At 43.3% G+C, this 21,308-nt stretch overlaps 2 protein-coding genes across 5 annotated transcripts in view; both read left to right on the top strand.

Annotated features, from left to right (window-relative positions):
* The window catches only part of LOC139368811 (transmembrane and coiled-coil domains protein 1-like), a 96,726-nt gene extending 91,982 nt beyond the window's left edge, over positions 1 to 4,744 (top strand). For all 4 annotated transcript variants that reach the window (XM_071108181.1, XM_071108183.1, XM_071108184.1 and 1 more), the window contains one exon: positions 1,603 to 4,744. In XM_071108181.1, coding sequence (XP_070964282.1) covers positions 1,603 to 1,917 — 315 coding nt within the window. In that variant the 3' untranslated portion in view covers positions 1,918 to 4,744. The remainder of the gene's footprint in view (positions 1 to 1,602) is intronic.
* A 2,409-nt stretch (positions 4,745 to 7,153) lies between these two features.
* LOC139368810 (plexin-D1-like) overlaps positions 7,154 to 21,308 on the top strand; it is a 111,357-nt gene continuing 97,202 nt past the window's right edge. The window contains exons 1-4 of the mRNA XM_071108180.1: positions 7,154 to 8,509; positions 10,378 to 10,554; positions 15,900 to 16,031; positions 19,497 to 19,597. Of these exons, the coding sequence (XP_070964281.1) occupies positions 7,286 to 8,509; positions 10,378 to 10,554; positions 15,900 to 16,031; positions 19,497 to 19,597 (1,634 nt within the window). The 5' untranslated portion in view covers positions 7,154 to 7,285. The remainder of the gene's footprint in view (positions 8,510 to 10,377; positions 10,555 to 15,899; positions 16,032 to 19,496; positions 19,598 to 21,308) is intronic.

Here is a 21,308-nt window from a genome sequence, read left to right as displayed (position 1 = left end):
TACAGTTCACTCTTTTACTAGGGCTTTCAAATGATAAAAAAATGTAATTGAGTTAATCACAGGATTTGCTGTGATTAATCACGATAATTAGCCAATTCTGAATTTGCTCAAATTAGGCTGTAATTCAAGATTTTTCATACAAAAAACATTACAAGAAAATGTACATCTTGATTTTGTCTAAAGTAACGGTTAGCAAAATTAGGTAACTTGAGAAAGCACACTTTTTTAACCTTAGTGTCAGCTTGTTTTTACATTGCATTGTTGTTTATTTGGCTGTATAGATTATGTATTTGAGATGTTTTCTGTGTATTTTGAATGCTTTTAGACGATGGGATTAATTGCAATGAAAATGTCTGTACTAAAATATAAATACATTTGAGTTAACTGATTAACTATGACAGCCCTGGCCTCCCCGGGTGGCGCAGTGGTCTAAGAGCTGTGCCACCAGAGATTCTGGGTTCGAGTCCAGGCTCTGTCGCAACAGGCCGCGACCGGGAGGCCCATGGGGCGGCGCACAATTGGCCCAGTGTCTTCTGGGTTAGGAAGGGTTTGGCCGGCAGGGATGTCCTTGTCCCAACACGCTCTAGTGACTCCTGTAGCGAACCGGGCGCATGCATGATGACACGGTCGCCAGGTGTACGGTATTTCCTACGACACATTGGTGCGGCTGGCTTCTGGGTTGGATGGGAATTGTGTCAAGAAGCAGTGTGGCTTGGTTGGGTTATGTTTCGGAGGACACATGGCTTTCAACCTTCGCCTCTCCCGAGTCCGTACGGGAGGTGCAGCGATGAGACAGGACTGTAACTACTACCAATTGGATACCACGAAATTGGGGAGAAAAAAGGGGTACAAAAAATTAAATAAAAACTCTGACGGCCCTAATATTGACCTGGTATTTAAAACACATGATGGGGTCAGAGATAATAGCACTATAATTACTTAATAATTATATTTTGTTTCATTGGAATCCATTAGAACAAGCCCCATAATGTAACAGATGTTGTGTTGAGTTCTTTCAAGTTAGTGCCAAAAAAGTAACCTGTGTGTGTGTGTGTGTGTGTGTGTCTTATGGCTTGAGGGTAGAAGTTGTTTAGAAGCCTCGTGGACCTAGACTTGGCGCTCCGATACCACTTGCCGTGCGGTAGCAGAGAGAATAGTCTATGACTAGGGTGGCTGGAGTCTTTGACAATTTTTAGGGCCTTCCTCTGACACCGCCTGGTATAGAGGTCCTGGATGTCAGAAAGCTTGGCCCCGGTGATGTACTGGGCCGTACGCACTACCCTCTGTAGTGCCTTGCGGTTGGAGGCCGAGCAGTTGCCATACCAGGCAGTGATGCAACCAGTAAGGATACTCTTGATTGTGCAGCTGTAGAACCTTTTGAGGATCTGAGGAGCCATGCCAAATATTTTCAGTCTCCTGAGGGGTAATAGGTTTTGTCGTGCCCTCTTCACGACTGTCTGTGGACGCCAAGGAACTTGAAGCTCTCAACCTGCTCCGTTGATGAGAACGGGGGCGTGCTCGGTCCTCCTTTTCCTGTAGTCTTTACTGTGTGTAGCCTGTGTACTACTATGTCTAACCCTTTTCTATCCTCCTGTCCTGCAGGAAGCTCTGGAGGCGTGTCAGACGCGTATCTCTAAGATGGAGCTGCAGCAGCAGCAGCAGCAGGTGGTCCAGCTAGAGGGCCTGGAGAACGCCACGGCCCGGACACTGCTGGGGAAACTCATCAATGTCCTCCTGGCCCTCATGGCTGTGCTCCTGGTGTTTGTCTCCACTGTGGCCAACTGTGTGGTCCCTCTAATGAAAACCCGCTCCCGGTCCTTCTCCACCCTCCTCCTCATCCTCCTCTTCGCCTTCCTCTGGAGGAACTGGGATGCGCTGTCGGGCTACACACACCGTGCCCTGCAGCTGCCCAGATGACCGAATGGAGACGTGTGTTTCTATGACTATGCGCGAGGGTGGATACTCTGTCTCCACACACACACACACACACACACACACACACACAGAAAGCAGGAAGAGCCTAACTGCCAATGGGATGTGGTGGTTGTGTTGACGGACGCTGTAGAATTAGTCTATCGGTTGAGCTCTGTGAGGCAGGATTTGGACTGAGGAGAAAGTGAGGGAAGGATGGAAGATGAGAATACCACTCAGTCATGACTTTTGTTTAGGAAGGATGAGACTTTGTTTACATTCAGAAATAGTGTTTATTTCTTTCACAGGATGCATCGTCATACTGTTTTTCTTTTCTTCTAGGGGTTAATCAAGTATATTATTGTTGTTTATTATTTTTTCTAATAATATATTATTTTTTACATTTTATTCAGTACCATGTAGCGTTAAGCTCCTCCCACTCTGCACAAAGAGGAGCTTGTCAAGAAACTGATTGGACGTTCACCTCAGAGGCTCAGGCCCTCTGCAGATAAATGGTACTCTGATTTGGTTGCCTTTCATAAAGAAAGTGCTCTACCGGTCTGTTATTGGTAGAAAATGAAAAGATGAATGAATCCCCGCCTCGCACTTTTTCCACCGCGATGGATTCTGAGATAAAAAGGAACCTTTCTACAGAGTACTCTTTGTTTTCTGGACACAAAAGACTGATGGACATTACTTTGAGTGTCACGCTGAGACTTCTCGTGCTTCCGTACTGTTTCTACTAGCAATGATTTACGTCCTATTAAAGGTGTCTTTTTTTTTTAAAGGAGAGTAAATTAATTAGGAGAGGTCATTTTAATTAGGAGAGGTGATGTAATGAATTCTAATGACTTTTAGAGAGTAGCGCCAGCTTAGACAAGAGGGAGGGTTTGACAGTTAGGGCCACTCACCACAGAGCCACCAGAAACCATAGGTACAGATAAGGCCACTTTGCAGGAAATGTGGAGTTGCCATGATATTGCTTTCACTGGTGCTCACCCATTGTGTCAGCTGAATTCCATGTTGAAAAGGCATAGACTGTCTGCCAGACGTAGACAACTGTCTCCACTTCCATACTACTGTTGTTCAATGCACTGCCTGTATGAAGAATGTGACTCACTCGATCACAATGGCTATGTTTAGACAGACAGCCCAAATCTGATCTTTTAACAGTTTTTTTTTTTACCAATCAGATCAGCTCTGAGAAAAATCTGATGTGAAATGATCTAATGTGATTGGTAAAAAGACCAGTTAGTGGGTAAAAGATCAGAATTAGGCTGCCTGTGTAAACGCAGCCTTACTGTCCTATCTCTCCATCTCTCTCCTCATTGCCCTGTTTTTCCAGCATACTGCCCTATGTGCCAAAACTGTCCTATTTCACATTTCCAGATGTGTATGTGCTTTATTAGCCAACTCCTCTAACTCTCACAGTCATGACATGACAGAAGAGTTGGCTAAACTAAGCACAAACTGATATGGGACCAGGCTAACAGAATATACCTTTACAAGGTTGTCTGGGTAATTGCTCTGAGACACTCACTGCTAATAACCTGATGTGTGTTTCCTAATCCTGGTCCTTGATTACTACTGAATACGATGGCTCTCTGTCTTATCCTACCTGTCTGTTCATGGAGCTTCAGTCGACCTAGATGATATGAATGAGTCCATCTGAAGTCCATTCTGACACTTGTTTGATGAAGATAATAACTTAGTGTGAGCTGCAGACCAGCGTTCCATAGTGTTTGGACCAGCATGTTTAGGATCTTTGAAACAGTTTTAAACCAGAAACTGCACTGAATTTATTGTCAGTCTAATCACTAAATATAAATTAATTGAAGTCAATGGATATTGTTATTACACACCAATCAGTTTAAAGATACTGATCATTGTTGTGATCTTGAAGGTTCCCAAGGTGCGTGGCTCCTGAGTTGACCTCTGACCTTGGTGTGACTTTGCCATGACCTCCGATGCAGCGTGGTAGGGTAGGGTTGTGTGCTAAACCACTCCAGTGCCTTCTGATGTGGGATAATAAAAGTGCATTCCTGACTTCCTGCAACTCCTGGCCGCCTGACTTGTGTGTGTGTGTGTGTGTGTGTTGAGGATCGGAGGGGTTTGGGGTGTGTCTAGCTCTCTCGTAGGATTGGTAAGCGATTATCTCCTCCATGCTGGCCAGCTCCTGCTTCAGGTTAAGGAGGAAATGGACCAATAAGAGCAATTATTTAAAGCAAAGTAATGTTGTAAAACAGATTCTTAAACTGCCTGGACCACACTATGTCTGGATGCCATGTTTCATTGAGGAACAAAGTAGGCTGAAGCACTGATGGTAGTTTACAGTGTTTAATGTGAATTGATTATAGTGTGAATAAATAAGCCCTGTTGAAGTTTGTGTATTCATCCACTAGATGGCGATCCTCTCATGTTTATAGCACCTTAGTTTCCTGACATGACCCACACAGATGAAGCCAACTGACATTTACTCCTGAGGTGCTGACTTGTTGCACCCTCGACAACTACTGTGATTATTATTATTTGACCATGCTGGTCATTTATGAACATTTGAACATATTGGCCATGTTCTGTTATAATCTCCACCCGGCACAGCCAGAAGAAGACTGGCCACCCCTCAGCCTGGTTCCTCTCTAGGTTTCTTCCTAGGTTTTGGCCTTTCTAGGGAGTTTTTCCTAGCCACTGTGCTTCTACACCTGCATTGCTTGTTGTTTGGGGTTTTAGGCTGGGTTTCTGTACAGCACTTTGAGACATCAGCTGATGTACAAAGGGATATATAAATACATTTGATTTGATTTGATCTGTATGCTCAAAGTTATCAAATAGATCCTTGAAACACCATATTTACTGTGTGTGTGTATTTTTCCCATTCATATTCCCTAGCTGTTCATGCACAACAATGTCAGTCCATATGGAGTGGATGGGCAGTGGAGTGTTGACCAGGCCTTGTGGAGGTGTTGTTTCTTATCTGTCAGGAAACAGGTTGTTGGGCAGAGCCCGGGCCTCAGAGCTCCACCACAGAGTAGAGAGCAGTAGCTGTTTTCACTGACAACAGAGAAAATAGCAGTCTCTCACTCCAGAAGGCCCTCACCTCACTGTGAGAGAAGGCTCGGGAAGTCTCTCGCTCTCTCTCTTACACGCACCAATACTGTTTAAATGCCTTTTCTTTATGCACCATATCTATGTTGCATATATTACAAGACCCATGTATGACAAATAAGCCTACCTCAACACACACACGTGCGCGCTTCGGTGAGGTGTCACGAATAATCGAGTGTAACCAGAACGCAGCACTCTTCGTTGATATCTGATCCTTGACAGCAGTGACCCGTGATACCCCCTCTCTCCCCAGTCTATTTTCCAGGTCCCTTCCCACTCTCACTCTTAGTGGGGCATTAGGGAGTGTGTTGGAGGGTGTGTGTGTAGGCTTAGGCTGTACGTATACGTGGTGGAGACTGTTGGTCCTGCATTGCGATCAGTCAGCTGGTTCCTTATCAGACCGCTTTCCTGCCCCTCCGTGCTGGCGGATTAGATGAGCGTGAATGCGGGCCAACGTAAACACGCATTGACCCGGGCGGTGTTTATCAGCGCAAATAACATCGCCAAGTGGTGATGGGAGGCGTGCACCAACCTGAGAGGAACAGAGCTGGCCCGAGAGATATAATAGTTCCAGCAGGCTTTGGATACTGTCCAAACTGGCATGACGCATGGGTTAGAATGCGTCGAATAGAACAGAGTGATGGCCATCACATTTGGTAATTGTATTTACTTTCTGTGGGCCTATTTTAACGGCTTTTGAGAGAATAAATCCATGGGTAGCCTAATCCAAAATTACGGGCTCTCAATTTGCGCTGTCACTTTTTGTTTAAAGTCCCTTTGAGCTTGTCAATGTTCTCTCATTGCGTAGTTGTTCACAAGAAGCACTTAATTTGTGTTTTGGAAAAAAATGGAAGTTTTAAAGGGGCAATCAGTAGTTGAACAATAAAAGACATCAACTTCCCCTGTTTCGCAAAAACCAGATGGATGGGGCTGGAGAAATGTAACCACTCAAATTCATAGACAGGGCTATGGATGCAAGCACCGAATATCCATGATATCAAATTATACAGAGTTTCTTTGTTTACAAACATTGGAGTTAAAAAAGCGTAGGCTATATTTTGGATTGTGAGTGGGTACGACAGTAGAACTAAACTCATGAGCGTGGTTACATACCTCGTCTAACCTGAACCCTCTGTATATAGCCTCGGTATTGTTGTTTTGTGTACCTTCTTTTTAAAACTTTAGTTTATTTAGTAAATATTTTCTTAGCCAACAATGCAGTTCAATAAATATAGTTAAGGGCTTGAAAGTAAGCATTTCACGGTAAGGTCTACCTACACCTGTTGTATTCGGCGCATGTGGCAAGTACCATTTTATTTTATTTTGTATTTCATTTAAAGGTTGTATTCGTCAAGAATCATTAGGTACATATGAAGTCCAAAAAATGGATCTAGCAACAGCAGATTGTCTCTTTAAACTTAATCACACATTTTTGAGAGGTGCACATGTGTTGCTTTAGAATATTTATGAGGCGCAGACCCAAAAGCTCTGCTAAATAGATGTGAATGTCAAAAACCGGAAAGGTGCGCTGTGGTTCCCATCTGGTAGCACTTTCACGTAGCTTACCCCCACCGTATGTGCGCAGAGCAGACGGAGCCCTCTGCGTATCTGCAGGCAGAACTAATCTGAAAACCAAGGGACCAACTGGCCGCAGGAGATGAGAGTAAGACCCTAAGAGGAGCGGAACCATAGGCTATACTTTCTTCTCAAATTATTATTCCCCCTCAAATTCCTCTCAAATTATTATTTTGTAAAAAATGTATTATAGTTTTATTTATATATATATATATATATATATATATATATATATATATGAGAGAGAGAGAGAGATCATTAACAGTAATTACACCATTATTGTTCTGCCTTGGTGTGTGGATGAACATTACTCAAATAGCCTACAATTAGCATGCACCAATCGCAACAATGAACTTTGACTGAACACATTTTAAATTATGAAATTCCAAGGCGTGGGCCTATATACTATAATAAGAATTAATGGGGAGTTTGGGATTGCAGCCGCTGGGAGCGGGGCTGTAGGTGGAGTGGGCAAAGAGAGGGGCAGCAGACAGCTCTGCGCGCTCAACTCTCTTCCGCGGTGAGCTGCACTGGGAAAATGAAGCACGACTCTTATTGCGTCACTCTGTGTTTGGGTTTTGAGCAGGAAACAGCATTTCCTCTTAGATTGTCGCAGTAGGAACAAACACATTATTTTGTCCTTACTCAATGCACCCCTCCGCACAGAACACGCGGAAACCGGCCAGAAGGAAAAATGCCTCCTTCGGAAAAGATAGCAGTTCTGATTCTCGGCGTTCTGGTGCTAGAATCGCCCTGGAATGCCCATCACAGCCTTGCCAGCGCGCTACAGATCCAACAGGCGTTCGCCTCTCAAAACCAGACAAATAACTTTGTGGTGGATGAGGTTAGCAGAAAAGTCTACCTGGCTACGGTAAACATGGTGTACCAGTTTAACGGGACCCTGAGCGTAGAAGTGGAGAAGAGAACGGGGCCGGTGGAGGACAACCTGTTGTGCCATGCGCCGCAGCTGCCCCAGGCGCCCTGCGAGCACCCCAAATCCCTCACCGACAACTTCAACAAGCTGCTCGAGCTGGACAGGGAGCAGGGGGTGCTGGTGGTATGCGGCTCGGTGTACCAGGGCTTTTGTGAGCTCAGGAAGATGGAAAACATATCGGAGATAGCCGTGGAGTTCCCCCCTCATGGCGAGAAGACCGTGTTCCCCAGCATGCTGAACATCGCCGCCAACCACCCTAACGCCTCCACCGTGGGGCTCATCTTCAGGAGCCACGGGGGTAACACCCGGCTCCTCGTCGGGGCCACTTATACCGGGGCTGGGACCCAGTTTTTCCCCAAGAACCACAGCAAGGAGGACCTGCGCTTCGAGAACACACCCGAAATCGCAATTCGGTCCCTGAACATCAATGATTTATCCAGGCTGTTCACCTATGACATCAACCCGTCCGAGGACAACGTCTTCAAGATAAAACAGGAGGTGAAGCAGAAGAATAAACTAAACTTCGTTCATGCCTTCATTCAGAAGACCTACGCGTATATTGCTATCAACAATGACGCGAATATGGGCCACAAGCAGAGCCAGCCGAACAGCATCCTTGCAAGGATATGTCTGGACACTGAGAACACACGAAAATCCACCTCGGAAAGCCGAAAGCTCACTGAGTCCTTCATCCAGATGCCGCTTCAGTGTGGATATAACGGAAACATCTACAACCGGCTGGTCTCCGTTCACCCCGCGGAGATCCACTCCGGGAGCGGAGAGGGGCTGGAATCGCACCTTTTCGGAGTGTTCACCAAATCAGACAGAAAGTCTGCCCTGTGCGCTTTTCGGTTCTCAGATATCGAGGAGGAGATCCGTCAGGGCCGGAGGAACTGCTCAAACTCCCCCAGCAGCGATGTGCAGGTGCTGGACAGCGTCATCCAGGGTTCGGGCGCAGCATGCGTACACAAAGGGAACCTTGTGGTAAGTGAAGCATTTTACACTTCAGTGAGATCTGTATGCTTATTCATGTTTGAGAGACTTGGTTGGAACTAATACTGTTTTGTATTATTTGATTTAGCCTAGATAACGTTAGCAGCCACAATTACGCGCAATACAGCGCCGTATTATTTGATTTAGCCTAGATAAAGTTGGCAGCCACAATTACGCGCAATTACGGCGCTGTTCGTCTCCCCAGTTTGCAAAATGTTATAAAAACATTGTTACATTTGTCTAAAATATTTATTTTAATATTTATTTTATTATTGGATTTGCTTCTATAAATACATATTTCCGCAAATATGTTGCTTTTGGCAACTTGGTATGACAGTTTGAATAATGAATCACCCCTTATAATTTCTGGGGGGAAAGCTCCGATGTCACGAGCGCAGCCCCGGGCGGCGATTGTGTGAAGAATCTCCCAAAGCACGCGAAGGTTATGGGAACCGTGCAGGGATTTTCTGTGAAAGTCACATCCGCGCCAGCTCATTCAAGTTTAGGCCTACAGCCTATTGCATGTTGGAGAGGAAGAATGGATTTATGTATTTCCATTTGTTAAAGAAAACTTTCGTTTGCCATCGATACACAACACATTAAATTAAAACGACATACAGGCTAAAAAAATGTTTTATTTCCCTGGGCAAACTGATTACTTCTCTCAGAAAAAGATAGTAGGCCTATTTATTTTATGAGAAGCAGAGTTAAATAAATCGAGATTAATCAGTGTTGAATCGTGTTGTGTCAAATAACATATCACATTATCTCATATTTATGCATGTAATTCAAGATGAAAAGTTTATTCTTATTAATTTACAGATCATGTCTATAAAGGCGGTTACTTTGGCACTATAAAGCCCCTCTCCTTATTATTTAGGCTAAAGTGCCCCTATTAACGGAAATGTCTCTTAACATGAAAAGTCGTTATGCCGCTCGCGGCATCTGAGGAATGTGAAATTCCATAGTTTCATTGTGGTGAGATTGACAGGTCGCTAGTTGTGACAAACAGGCTGTCTCCAGACCACTGCGTTGACAGTCAGATCGTAAAGATGCGGGGCTGTCCTATGAGCGGTGTTATGTCGTGCTGGCCTGCGCTGTAGGCTCCGGTAACCAGATTAGAAATCTCGACCGACTGTCGTTCTCCGCCTGTGTTTCCCCGAGGCCTGCAAATCTGCAGCTTGAAATGGTTGTGTTCGTGAAGAATGTCAGCATTGCCCCGAAGAAGAAAGGGGTTTCTTGCTTTTGCTTTTAGTCTGCGGTGACCGGGGAAATCTGATATATTTGTAGCGTTTCTGAGGGCCCTCCATTGAAGGAAAGCCAAATACACAATTTATGATAAGCACAGAGGTCGAGAGTGGAGCGGCTCGTGGGAAAGATCTCTCTCTCGCTCTCTCTGTTGATTTCCACTTCACTGTGTTCTTCTTCGAGTCCTTACTGTTCCTTTGCCCTCCAAAAGACTATGGACATTCGCTTGTGGAAGTCATCCAAGCATTCGAATCAAATGGAATTAATGTTTTGATATATACTCAAGTTTTCATTTTCACATGGTAAATGTTGACAACAGGCTACTTACTGTATAACAGGCCTTCAGCTGTCCTGAACATTTAGAGGGAAAATTGCCAATTCTCAAGAAGACATAGCATTTTAGCTTTTCATAGTGTTATAATTACATAATTATTACAGTGTAGCCTACTAAAACATAAGTGTCCAATAAGGGTGTTACACTGTTTTGGGGTTATTTTTCTTTCCATTTATCTTTTTCTGCCTGCCGATATGCATGCCTGCCAGTCTCTCTTCCTGTAAATTGAGATATTTTAAACCAACTTTAAAATAAGATCTTTCTCTCTGTCTGTCAGCTGCAACCGGAGCAACTGGACTGTGGAGCGGCCCACCTGCAGCACCCGCTGGCCCTACGGAGGCCCCTGAGGGCCACGCCCCTGTTTGAGTCCCTGGGCCTCAGCTCGGTTGCTGTGGACAACATACACAACCATACCGTGGTGTTTCTGGGCACCAGCACAGGACGACTGCGCAAGGTCAGAGGAGATGGTTTACTTACATAAAAAACCTCTCAGGAATATCCACATTTATAAAAGAGAGAGAGCAGTGGTTTATTTATTTATCCTTTTTGTCTTGTAAAGGAGAAAATGTACAGTTGCTAGGCCTACTACCTCACAGTCTAACTTTGCTGCCGGAAGTTAAGAACAAACTGAATGTGCCAGAGATATTCAGCCATTCTTTTATTCAGGGATGTAATGACATTTATTGAAAATAAGTTAAAGTGTCAGGTGTAAATTACTATAGAGGTGGAACATCAGGGAAAGCTGATTTTTTTTTAAAGTAAAGGGATCATTCCACTTATTAGGTGTCTTTTGAGTAATGCAACTAAACATTTTGATTTCACCTCATTTTAACGTTCTGTCATAAAGAGCACATTCAACTTAATAAATCACGTGTTTTCCATCTCAAGAGGTTAAATAAAAAAAGGACTATAGTAAGTGCCTATTTAGTGCCAAATAAAGTAATATGGTTGACCGTAACAGGATTGCCGACTTCATCTTAAATCATCCATAATCATCCTTGTGACAGGGGGAATGGAAGCTTGTTGTGTGCAACAGGGAGAGGCAATTGAATTCAAGCTTCACAACAATTGTTAAATTGTTAAAACATTTCTAGCCTGTCTATACATGGGTAACAGGGTTGAAGTGTTATGCTCAATCCACTCAGTCTTCCACCACAAAACACCTGAAAATGGCCAAAAAGAGTAGAACCAGCTCACCTGCTTTTACACTATGATTTGACTATTAGATATTCAATGTTTCTTTTGAAAAAATTTTTTTTAAAAAGGAATAGTTTCACCATTTAAAATGAGAGTTCAGTTCACGTCACAGGGTTGACCTTAAAATTAGGGATTTTCTTTTTGATACCTTAAAATGAATCACTAATCACATGAAATAAATAATAATCTTCAGAAATGACTTTGTAAAAGCAACAAAATAACTAGGGCTTTACAATGATGGTGAATGCACAAAGGGACAAGATACTGAGGGACATGTCAAAATTCTGAATTTAGTCAGTTTAGCAAGTCTTTATTCATATTAAAAAATGATTCATTGAATTTTCCATGTGGTCTCTAAAGGGCACTTCATTTAATATAACAGGCTTTTACAATTCTATATTTGTACACAATTTATACTTGAAATATGAAAGTAGATATGGCAAAGGCACTCATTTTGTGGAATGACCCAAAGAAAAAGATGAGAAATCTGAAAATAACTGAGAAGTAGGTCTAAGGGTGCTGACCTGTAAAGAATGACTGCTGAAAGGTACGGTAATAAAGAAAGTTCCCATATGACATGACTGACTGTATATAGCCTCGTTATTGTTTATTTTATTATGTTACTTTTTATTCTGTTTGACTTTAGTTTATTTGGTAAATATTTTCAAAACTCTATTTCTTGAACTGCATAGTTGGTTAGGGTTAAGGGCTTGTAAGTAAACATTTCACGGTAAAGTCTACACCTATTGTATTCGGCGCATGTGACAAATAAAGTTTGATTTGATTTGACTATCAGTGTTGGGGATTAGTGAACTACATGGAGTTCAACTAGTAATTAACTACATTTTGTTGTTAATTAAAAAAAATGTTGCCATGTAGCAGTGTAGCTAACTACTAAAAATAAAATATGGTTGTAGTAGGCAGTAATTTCCTTTCTTTTTCAGTACCAGAAACATCGTTTTTGTGTTTAATTGGTTAAATTAAACATTCTGTTAGCATTTGACCCCAAAATGACCTGTTCTTGCAATTTGTAGCTATGACATTTCAGATTTGCATATTATGATAGTTTTTCACAAAGTAGTTTGGATGTAGTGAAATACTTTTCCCCAGTAACTTTAGTTCAGTAAAATATATTTTTCTTAAGGGTAGCTTTAGTGTAGTTTAATTTCTTCCATTGTGATGTAATTGGTAGCTTAGTAAACTATATTTTTAGATTCGCTTCCCTAACACTGCTGACAATATAGCGGGTCGTTCCATGTCATTTCAGCAAGCCATGACACCCATCATCCCAGATTGTTCTGAAATCATTTCCGTAGTTAGAAAAATACCAGATAAGCATTCCTGCAACATTATTTTGTTGAAATATAATTTAATTTCTGATAATTTAAGCTAATTCATTGCACCCAAATTGGCCACTTTTTGCTAATAATGAGAAAGACATGAGGAATAATGAGAAAGACATGTTGGGGTGGGATTGGCGTGGGGCATGGGTGGGCCCGTGGGTGGGCCCGTGGGTGGCTTTGACCATTTATTTGAATTCCTCATGTCTAACTCAATGTTTTAAAAAAAAGTTTGGTCCAAGTCAGTTGTTAGGCACTATATTTATTGAATATTATATGAATCCTATAAATTAAAATGGCACATTTTGTGTGCAATCAATTAGCTTAATTTCTCAGAGATCAAATTATTATATTGCAACAAAGTAATGTTGCAGGAATGCTAATCTAATCTGTTTCTAACAACATAAACTATTTCAGAACAATCTGAGATGGTGGTTGTTGAAATCCTCTTTCTGGTGCTTTTTGAGGTGGAACGACCCAAGTACAAGGACAGAGCATCTGCAATGTGAGGACATTTGCTTTACTGTGGGTCCTGGTTGAAGGATCAGGTTGAAGATAAAGTGATGCACTATGAATTAATCTCAGCTATTGTGGAATGAAAACGTCTGCTTTTATTTTAGGTAATTCTTTGGTGTGTCCAGATGTGGTACACTATCCTTGATGCAGAAACAAGTATTATAAAAGATAAAGTAAGCTTTATGTGACAACTTTTTGAGTGCGGCACGTCACACTTTTCAGGGGATCCATCATGATGTGACTCACTGTCACACGGTGTGTGTTTAAGGGTCCGTCTCTCTAGTTGTTTGGCCTACAGTCTGGGAGCTCAGCTGTAGAACATCTGCTGCCACTGCATCCTATGAAAACCTCCCTCCTGCAATTAACAGAATTCCTTAATTCTGTGTCAGCAGCACACCAAGTCACCCCTGACTGAGCCAACAGACTAGAGAAGTTACAGCACTGAGAGCACCATGAGCTATACCTCTACCTCTCAGCAGTGTCTGGTAAAAACAATACAACCCAGTCTGAAAGCTTTCTGACCATATTGGTTTGAATTAGACTGGTACCTTCTACAACATTAGAAAAATGTTGCTGGAGGGTGTCTTGTTTTAGGCCTCCTAAAAAAGCTTTCTGATTTGTTTAGCCTGTTCCGAAGATAATTGGTCATCGGGATGGTTTGTGTTTATGCCGGATGTATGGTGATGGTTAAGGTGGTTTGTGTGTGTGTCCATATGGTCTACCTGATTGCATATTTAGGTTTTGGAAGGGGGGGGTCTGCCTGTGTCCTTATGCTACTGAGTGAAAGGGGTTTGGTGTTTACCCAGTGTGCATACCCCATACCCCATGATTATGTGCTGCGTGTGTTCTCACAGAATTAGTGTGTGTGTGTGTGTGTGTGTGTGTGGGGGGGGGGGGGTTAAAATGGAGCATGTATTATGTGTTGTCTGGGGGACATACAGTATGTATCTTGCGTGTGTTCATGTTCGACACACAGTAGGTCTATGTGTGTTTTATGGTGTGTGTGTGTGCGCGCGCGCCCTGGGGGAAGCTCTGCAACAGAGTATAATGGTGCTGTTAGTGTTTGTAATGTGATTCTGGCTGTGAGCTTGGCTCGGGCTGAGTAGTACAGAGTACAGAAAAACAGTAGAGATTGAGTTAGGCCTCTGCTACTGGGGTTAGGAGACCCTAAATGAAGTAATTCCAGCCATGTTTAACTAATTTTGCCACTCACTACAGCAACACTGTCTCTCTATTTCACTCTTTGTCTCGCTCTCTGACTCACTTTCGCTCCCTGTCTCTTTCTCTCGTTTATTTCCCTCTTTCTCAACCCCCTTCCATATCAATTTTTCTTTCTTTGCCCCCCCCCACCCACCCACCCACCCACACACAGAGAGAGCTTGGAGCAGCTGAGTACTCCTGAGTTGAACAGAGTCTTTCATGTTGGGACAGACAAACAGAGAGCGAGAGCGGCAGTGAGTGACCTCCCAGTATGCATGTGTCTTGTTGATGGACCTGGCTGTGCCCTGTGCCTTCTCACCCCTCCACCACTTCCTTCAGTCTGCCCAGGTGGCTCTCTATTGTGACCCTGTATGGTTGATCTTTATTGTTGTTTGTGTGCGTGTGTAACCGGTATGAAATGGCTAGCTAGTTAGCGGGGTGCTCGCTAATAACGTTTCAATCGGTGACGTCACTCGCTCTGAGACCTTGAAGTAGTTGTCGCGGCTTTTGTGAAGGGATAGTAACGATGCTTCGAGGGTGTCAGTTGTTGATCTGTGCATAGGGTTGAAGCCCAGGTATTGGTGAGGAGAGGGACAGAAGCATAACTGTTACACGTGAGCATTTGTGTGTTTGTTTGTGCTAGTGTTCATGTATATGTGTGTGTTTGTTTGTGCTAGTGCTCATGTATATGTGTGTGTTTGTGCTTGTATGCGCGTGCCTGCATCTGTGTGTGTTGTGTTGTGATGTGTTGTGGTTGGTCACTAGAGAAGTAGCCCAGTCTGTTTGAAACCAGGGCAGTCTCTAGCTGGTTTCCTCAGAATGGCAGGATGTCCATTGAGCTGAGGCTGAAACCGCAACCATTCAGAACAACAAACTCTCTCACTGTCTATGTGACAGGAAGTCACAGCCTTAGTATTTATTTTTCTATGTATCACTGTATGTGTATGTGTGAGTGTGTATGTGCAAGAATTGCACAGATTTGATCATTTTCTATAAAGTGTTATGTGTTTCACTTTGTTTGTGTGACTCATGTTTATGTTTGTGTGACTTAATGTTAAACTGTCTTTTCTTAAAAAAGCATTTAGTTAGGTGACAATTCCAGTATCACAATGTAGTACTTTCAAGGGAGATTGTGCTGGAGTTGACTAAAGTTATGTTTGCTTAAACCCAAATCACAGCCCAGTGAAACTATGTAGGTGTGAGACAGGAAACCAGAGCAGAGCTAGCAAGTTCTTCCATTTTCTGTATGACTTAGAATTCTGCATCTCACAGGAGGGAGAGAGGAGCACAGATGGCCAAGTTAATTAATCTGCTTACCTTGGAGAAGTAGCTTACTGCACATCAGCACAGCCATGTAGTGTGCCTTTGTATTAATACTACAAACACACAGAACTTACCTTTCAGGTTGAAAATATACAAAAAGGGCTTAATACATGAATTCTCTCAAATAGAAAACCAAAATGGAAATGATTGTTGATTACTTTGACTATTGTTGTAGGATTATATGGTGTTTGTATGTTTCTAAGCACTGCCTTGTGTCCCACAGCTGACCCTCCTGAAGAACCTGACTGTGGCCAATCAGTGGGCTCTGAAGCTCCCAGCTGGTGAATCAGTGCACCACATCATGACCTTTGACCCCTTGGACAGGAACTACCTGTACCTCATGACCTCTCACCATGTAAGGCTGTGGGATCCATACTTTTATCCATCAACTAGACTCAGTTAGACTGGTTCATGTTCTCACTGACACTGACATTGGTTTAGTTTGTTTGTTTGACATAATATGCAGTGGCCATTTTAGCATGTACATCTTGGTGGGGCTCACTCCACCAAAAATGTTTAGATGCATGCTAGAAAAGCCACTACACAACACAACACAACACTAAACAATACATTAATTGCACTATAACGGTGACAAAAAACTGTTAGGGCCTACATAAAGCTGTTCCAACAGCAGAGTCCCAACAGCAGTCCCATCACCTTACCACTGCTACACCTGACTATCAGCAGAGTCCCAACAGCAGTCCCATCACCTTACCACTGCTACACCTGACTATCAACAGAGTCCCAACAGCAGTCCCATCACCTTACCACTGATACACCTGACTATCAGCAGAGTCCCAACAGCAGTCCCATCACCTTACCACTGCTACACCTGACTATCAGCAGAGCGTTGTCTGACAGTGAAACAGTTTTTTCAGCCTCATTTCCTGCCTTTAAAAAAACATAGCTGATATGGCTGACTTGCTTAACAAACGTGGTTTCTACCGACAATTGAGATGTACAAACTATGGCATAAGGGGATGACGAGCGGTTAAGAGGCAATCGGTAATTTCGATTAAGACATTCATGAGCGAGCTAGGACCGATATAGTCAATATAACTATTTGGATTTATGGTGCTTTCAAAACAACTGGGAACTCGGAAAAAAACAAGGTCGAATCATGATCTTCAGGTCGGAGCTCTAGAAAGAGGCCCAAGTTCCCAACTTGGATGATTGTTCAAAACAAGCTAGTTTTTTTCTGAGATCCCAGTTGTCTTGAACTCACTGAAGTCTGAGATTTCCCAGTTCAGAGTTTCCAGTTGTTTTTAACACGGCAGAAGTCATGATGGATTGACAGCAGTGCCAATGTTGGATGTTTATGCTTTTAAGTTTGGAAAAGAGACCCTTAAACCCAGACTTGGACCACACACCCACTCCACTGAATAGCAGGCTAGTGATTGCTTTGCAATGCTTGCAGTTAGCCACTGATTCCTTCCAAACCACTCATTGTTGAATTTGCGATTTCCAACTTGTTGTGTAATGTTTATGTCCAATGGCTGATGAGCACCGATATTTTTTATCTATAATTTCTCTTCATTATTTATATTCATATGACAAGGTGTTGCGACACTAGGTGCAGTATTTTCATTTTTGGGAAAAAAACGTTCCCGTTTTAAATGGGATATTTTGTCAGGACAAGATGCTTTAATATGCATATAATTGACAGTTTTGGATAGAAAACACTCTAACGTTTCCAAAACTGTAAAGATATTGTCTGTGAGTATAACAGAACTGATATTTTGAAAGCGCTGAGTTCCAATGAGTCCCTATTGAGCTGTGAATGTGCTATCAACCAGCTTACGCTTTCTACGTATTCCCCAAGGTGTCTACAGCATTGTGACATAGTTTTACGTATTTATGTTGAAGAATAGCCGTAGGCGGCTACATTGCGTAAGTGGTCAGTCACCTGATGACTACCAGGGTGACTCTCGCGTAAAATGCAGAGGTAGCCATTACTCCAATCGGTCCTACTGAAAAACGAATTGTCCCGACGGATATATTATCGAATAGATATTTGAAAAACACCTTGAGGATTGATTATAAACAACGTTTGCATGTTTCTGTCGATATTATGGAGCTAATTTGGAATATTTTCACCGTTTTCGTGACTGCAATTTCCGGGCGATTTCTCAGCCAAACGTGAAGAACAAACGGAGCTATTTCACCTACAAAAATAATATTTTGGGAAAAAAATTAACTTTGGCTATCTACCTGGGAGTCTCGTGAGTGAAAACATCCGAAGTTCATCAAAGGTAAACAATTACATTTTATTTCTTTTCTGATTTGTGACAAGGTTGCCTGCTGCTAGCAAGGAATAATGCTATGCTAGGCTATCGATAAACTTGCACAAATGCTTATCTAGCTTTGGCTGTAAAGCATATTTTGAAAATCCGAGATGACAGGGTGATTAACAAAAGGCTAAGCTGTGTCTCAGTATATTTCATTTGTGATTTTCATGAATAGGAATATTTTCTAGGGATATTTATGTCTGTTGCGTTATGCTAATTAGTGTCAGGCGATGATTACGCTCCCGCATGCGGGATGGGGAGTCAGTAGAGGTTAAAAAGGATTTGCCAGTAGATTGTCGACTTGATTCATGATGATGACTGCTTGTCTAGCTTGCTAGCTATGATTTTGAAAGTATGATGTTGATATGATCAGTCCAATCAAATCTCAATAGATATAACGTGATTTGACGTCATTTTATCTGTGGCCAATGACCTTGAGCCTTCTTGGATGGGCACTTCTAATGTAACTATGGCAGCACCCAAGGGGCTTAAATTTACGAGCTCTCCCTGTAGATTTTGCGGTGACGTAGTGTCCCCATGAGTGACGGAACACTGAGCCAATCACAGCACAACTAAACAACATTACCAACTCCTACGCTCTGTATGGCTCCTTCACCACCACAGAAAGCACTGAGGTAGGCTGAAACACCTGCATTTTGGAGCTGCCTTACTCAAGAAAGCAAAAAAGAGACCATTGTTTGCAAACTGAGATGTGACACATATTAATGCCAAAATAACATGCAAAACGGGCTCTGCCCTATCTGCCCTGAATGACGGATCGCCACTGGACGTATGACATTTGTTTCTTTTTGCATTTTCCTGGTTATGCGTAGTGTGTGGTCATATTTTTTTTTAAATAAAATGTATATTATTTAACAGTTATTACAATTCTGTTATATCAGATCTTCAGATAAATCAGTTCCCATCTTTTTAGTGAGACAACACTTTAGAGAGGAGATAGCAGGAGGTTTGACAAACCCAAAAAATATAGATGAGCAACTATGCATAGCTTTGTCTGGCGTTTTATAAGGATGTGTTGCCACCTTGGCAAATGGTGTAGTATGTGAAATAACGGATATAGGTTATGAGTCAACCGTGCACAATGCATGTGGGAGAGTGGCTTCAGCAGAGGAGTGGCTTCAGCAGAGGAGTGGCTTCAGCAGAGGAGTGGCTTCAGCAGAGGAGTGGCTGCAGCAGAGGAGTGGCTGCAGCAGAGTAGTGGCTGCAGCAGAGGAGTGGCTGCAGCAGAGGAGTGGCTGCAGCAAAGGAGTGTTGCTGCAGCAGGAACTGCAACGCTGCTCGGTTTTTCACACTCAGCAGTTTCCCGAGCGTATAAAGAATGGTCCACCACCCAAAGGACATGCAGCTAACACTGACACAACTGTGGGAAGCATTGGAGTGCACATGGGCCAACAACTTGTAGAGTCCATACCCTGTACAACTCAATATTAGGAAGGTGTTCTTAATGTTTGTTATGCTCAGTGTTTTATGTATGGTTTGTTGAGTGTATGTATATATGGTTCTGTCCACAGCTCCTGAGGGTGAAGGTAGCAGCATGTGGCCAGTACAGATCCTGCAGTGACTGTTTGGGTGCCGGCGACGCCCACTGTGGCTGGTGCACGCTCGAGAGCAGGTATTTACATTTATTGTGAATCTGAATCTTGCCCTGGAGGCAGACCTGAGGGATTTCTGAGGGATTTCCGCTAGCTGGGCCAGCTGCAAAGTCAAAATTCATGAAAACTTTTTTGTCTTGCTTTAAGGTTAGGGTTAGGCATTAGAGTTAGCAGTGTGGTTAAGGTTCGTTTTAAGGTTAGGGTTAGGTTTAAATTATGACATGATGACTTTGTAGTTGTGCTAGCTAGTGACCACTCTGTAGAGCTACCCGCAGAATAAGATTCATGGTGAAAAACGCTAACCTTTGTTAGGGCCACGGCCACCCGTGTAAAGTTTTAAGGTACTTACTGTGAAAGGAGTGAGAGTATACTATGATAAATATGCCTCTGTCAGTGATGTGGGTCTCTCTCTCTCTCTCTCTCTCTCTCTCTCTCTCTCTCTCTCTCTCTCTCTCTCTCTCTCTCTCTCTCTCTCTCTCTCTGCCTGAGGGCTATGTTGGTTAAGGCTGGGTGATAAAAGCAGATCAACAGATGAGAAAGGGGGTTAGTTATGTGCTTGGCTGACATGGCCAGGGAGCACCGAGGGAGGGAGAGAGAGGGAGAGAATGGGGATGAGGGAGAGAGCGAGAGAATGGGGATGAGGGAAAGAGCGAGAGAATGGGGATGAGGGAGAGAGCGAGAGAATGGGGATGAGGGAAAGAGCGAGAGAATTGGGATGAGGGAGAGAGCGAGAGAATTGGGATGAGGGAGAGAGAGAAACTGGGGACGAGAGAGTGAAAGAGAGAGAGATAGAGAAAGACGGGATGAGACAAAGAGTGAGAGAGACTGGGGATGAGTGAGAGAGAGAGACTAGGGATGAGAGAGAGAGAGAGAAATAGAGGACTATTTGAGGACTGAGGAGAGATTTGAGGACTGAGCAGAGAGACAGCAACACAGAGACAGACTAACACCATCTGTCCATCTCTCATCTCCCTCTCGCCTCTCTTTATTTATCTTATATTTCTCCCTTTCTCCCTGTTATTACTTTTTTATTTGGTAACTGTTAGTTAATGTTTTTTTCTACACTCTTATCCTCATGTCTCTCTTAAATCTGGTCATCCTTCTCTTTTTGTGTTCTCTTCTCCTCTCTTTGCTCTCTCTATCTATCTCTCTATCTCTCCCTCCCGCTCTCTATCTCTCTCTCTCCCCTCTCCCTCTCTCTCTCTCTCTCTCTCTCTGCCTCTTTCACTCTACCTCTACAAAGGCGTGTTGATTGTGATGATGGTGGTGGGAGGGAGATCGCACACTGGCTCCTTTGAGAAGAAAATGTCAAGTGTGTATTTATGCGCATATCAGTGTGACGTGTGTGTGTGTGAGTCCGGGGCACTGATGTCATCAGCGTGTGTATGGTGGTGTGTTTGGGAGGTCACCCTGGGCTGCTACTGGTGGTAGGGCTCGAGCAAAGGGGGCTGTTATCAGGGCATCAGGGGTTGGTGTCTGTGGGTGGATGGGTCCTCTCTGTCACCTCTCTGACACTCACACTCAAACATAATGGGTGCTGAAGGATTATCTCATCATTGGAGAATCTGCCCGTCTCTCTCTCTGTGTGTGTGTGTGTGTGTGTGTGTGTGTGTGTGTGTGTGTGTGTGTGTGTGTGTGTGTGTGTGTGTGTGTGTGTGTGTGTGTGCGTGTGTGCGTGTGTGCGTGCGTGCGTGCGTGCGTGCGGGCGGGCGTGCGGGCGTGCGTGCGTGA

Source organism: Oncorhynchus clarkii, chromosome 16 (genome assembly GCF_045791955.1).
Source record: "Oncorhynchus clarkii lewisi isolate Uvic-CL-2024 chromosome 16, UVic_Ocla_1.0, whole genome shotgun sequence".
In the NCBI taxonomy this organism is placed as follows: Eukaryota; Metazoa; Chordata; class Actinopteri; order Salmoniformes; family Salmonidae; genus Oncorhynchus; species Oncorhynchus clarkii.
The sequence above is the reverse complement of the archived record's forward strand: the minus strand, read 5'-3'. Positions and strand labels throughout refer to the sequence as shown.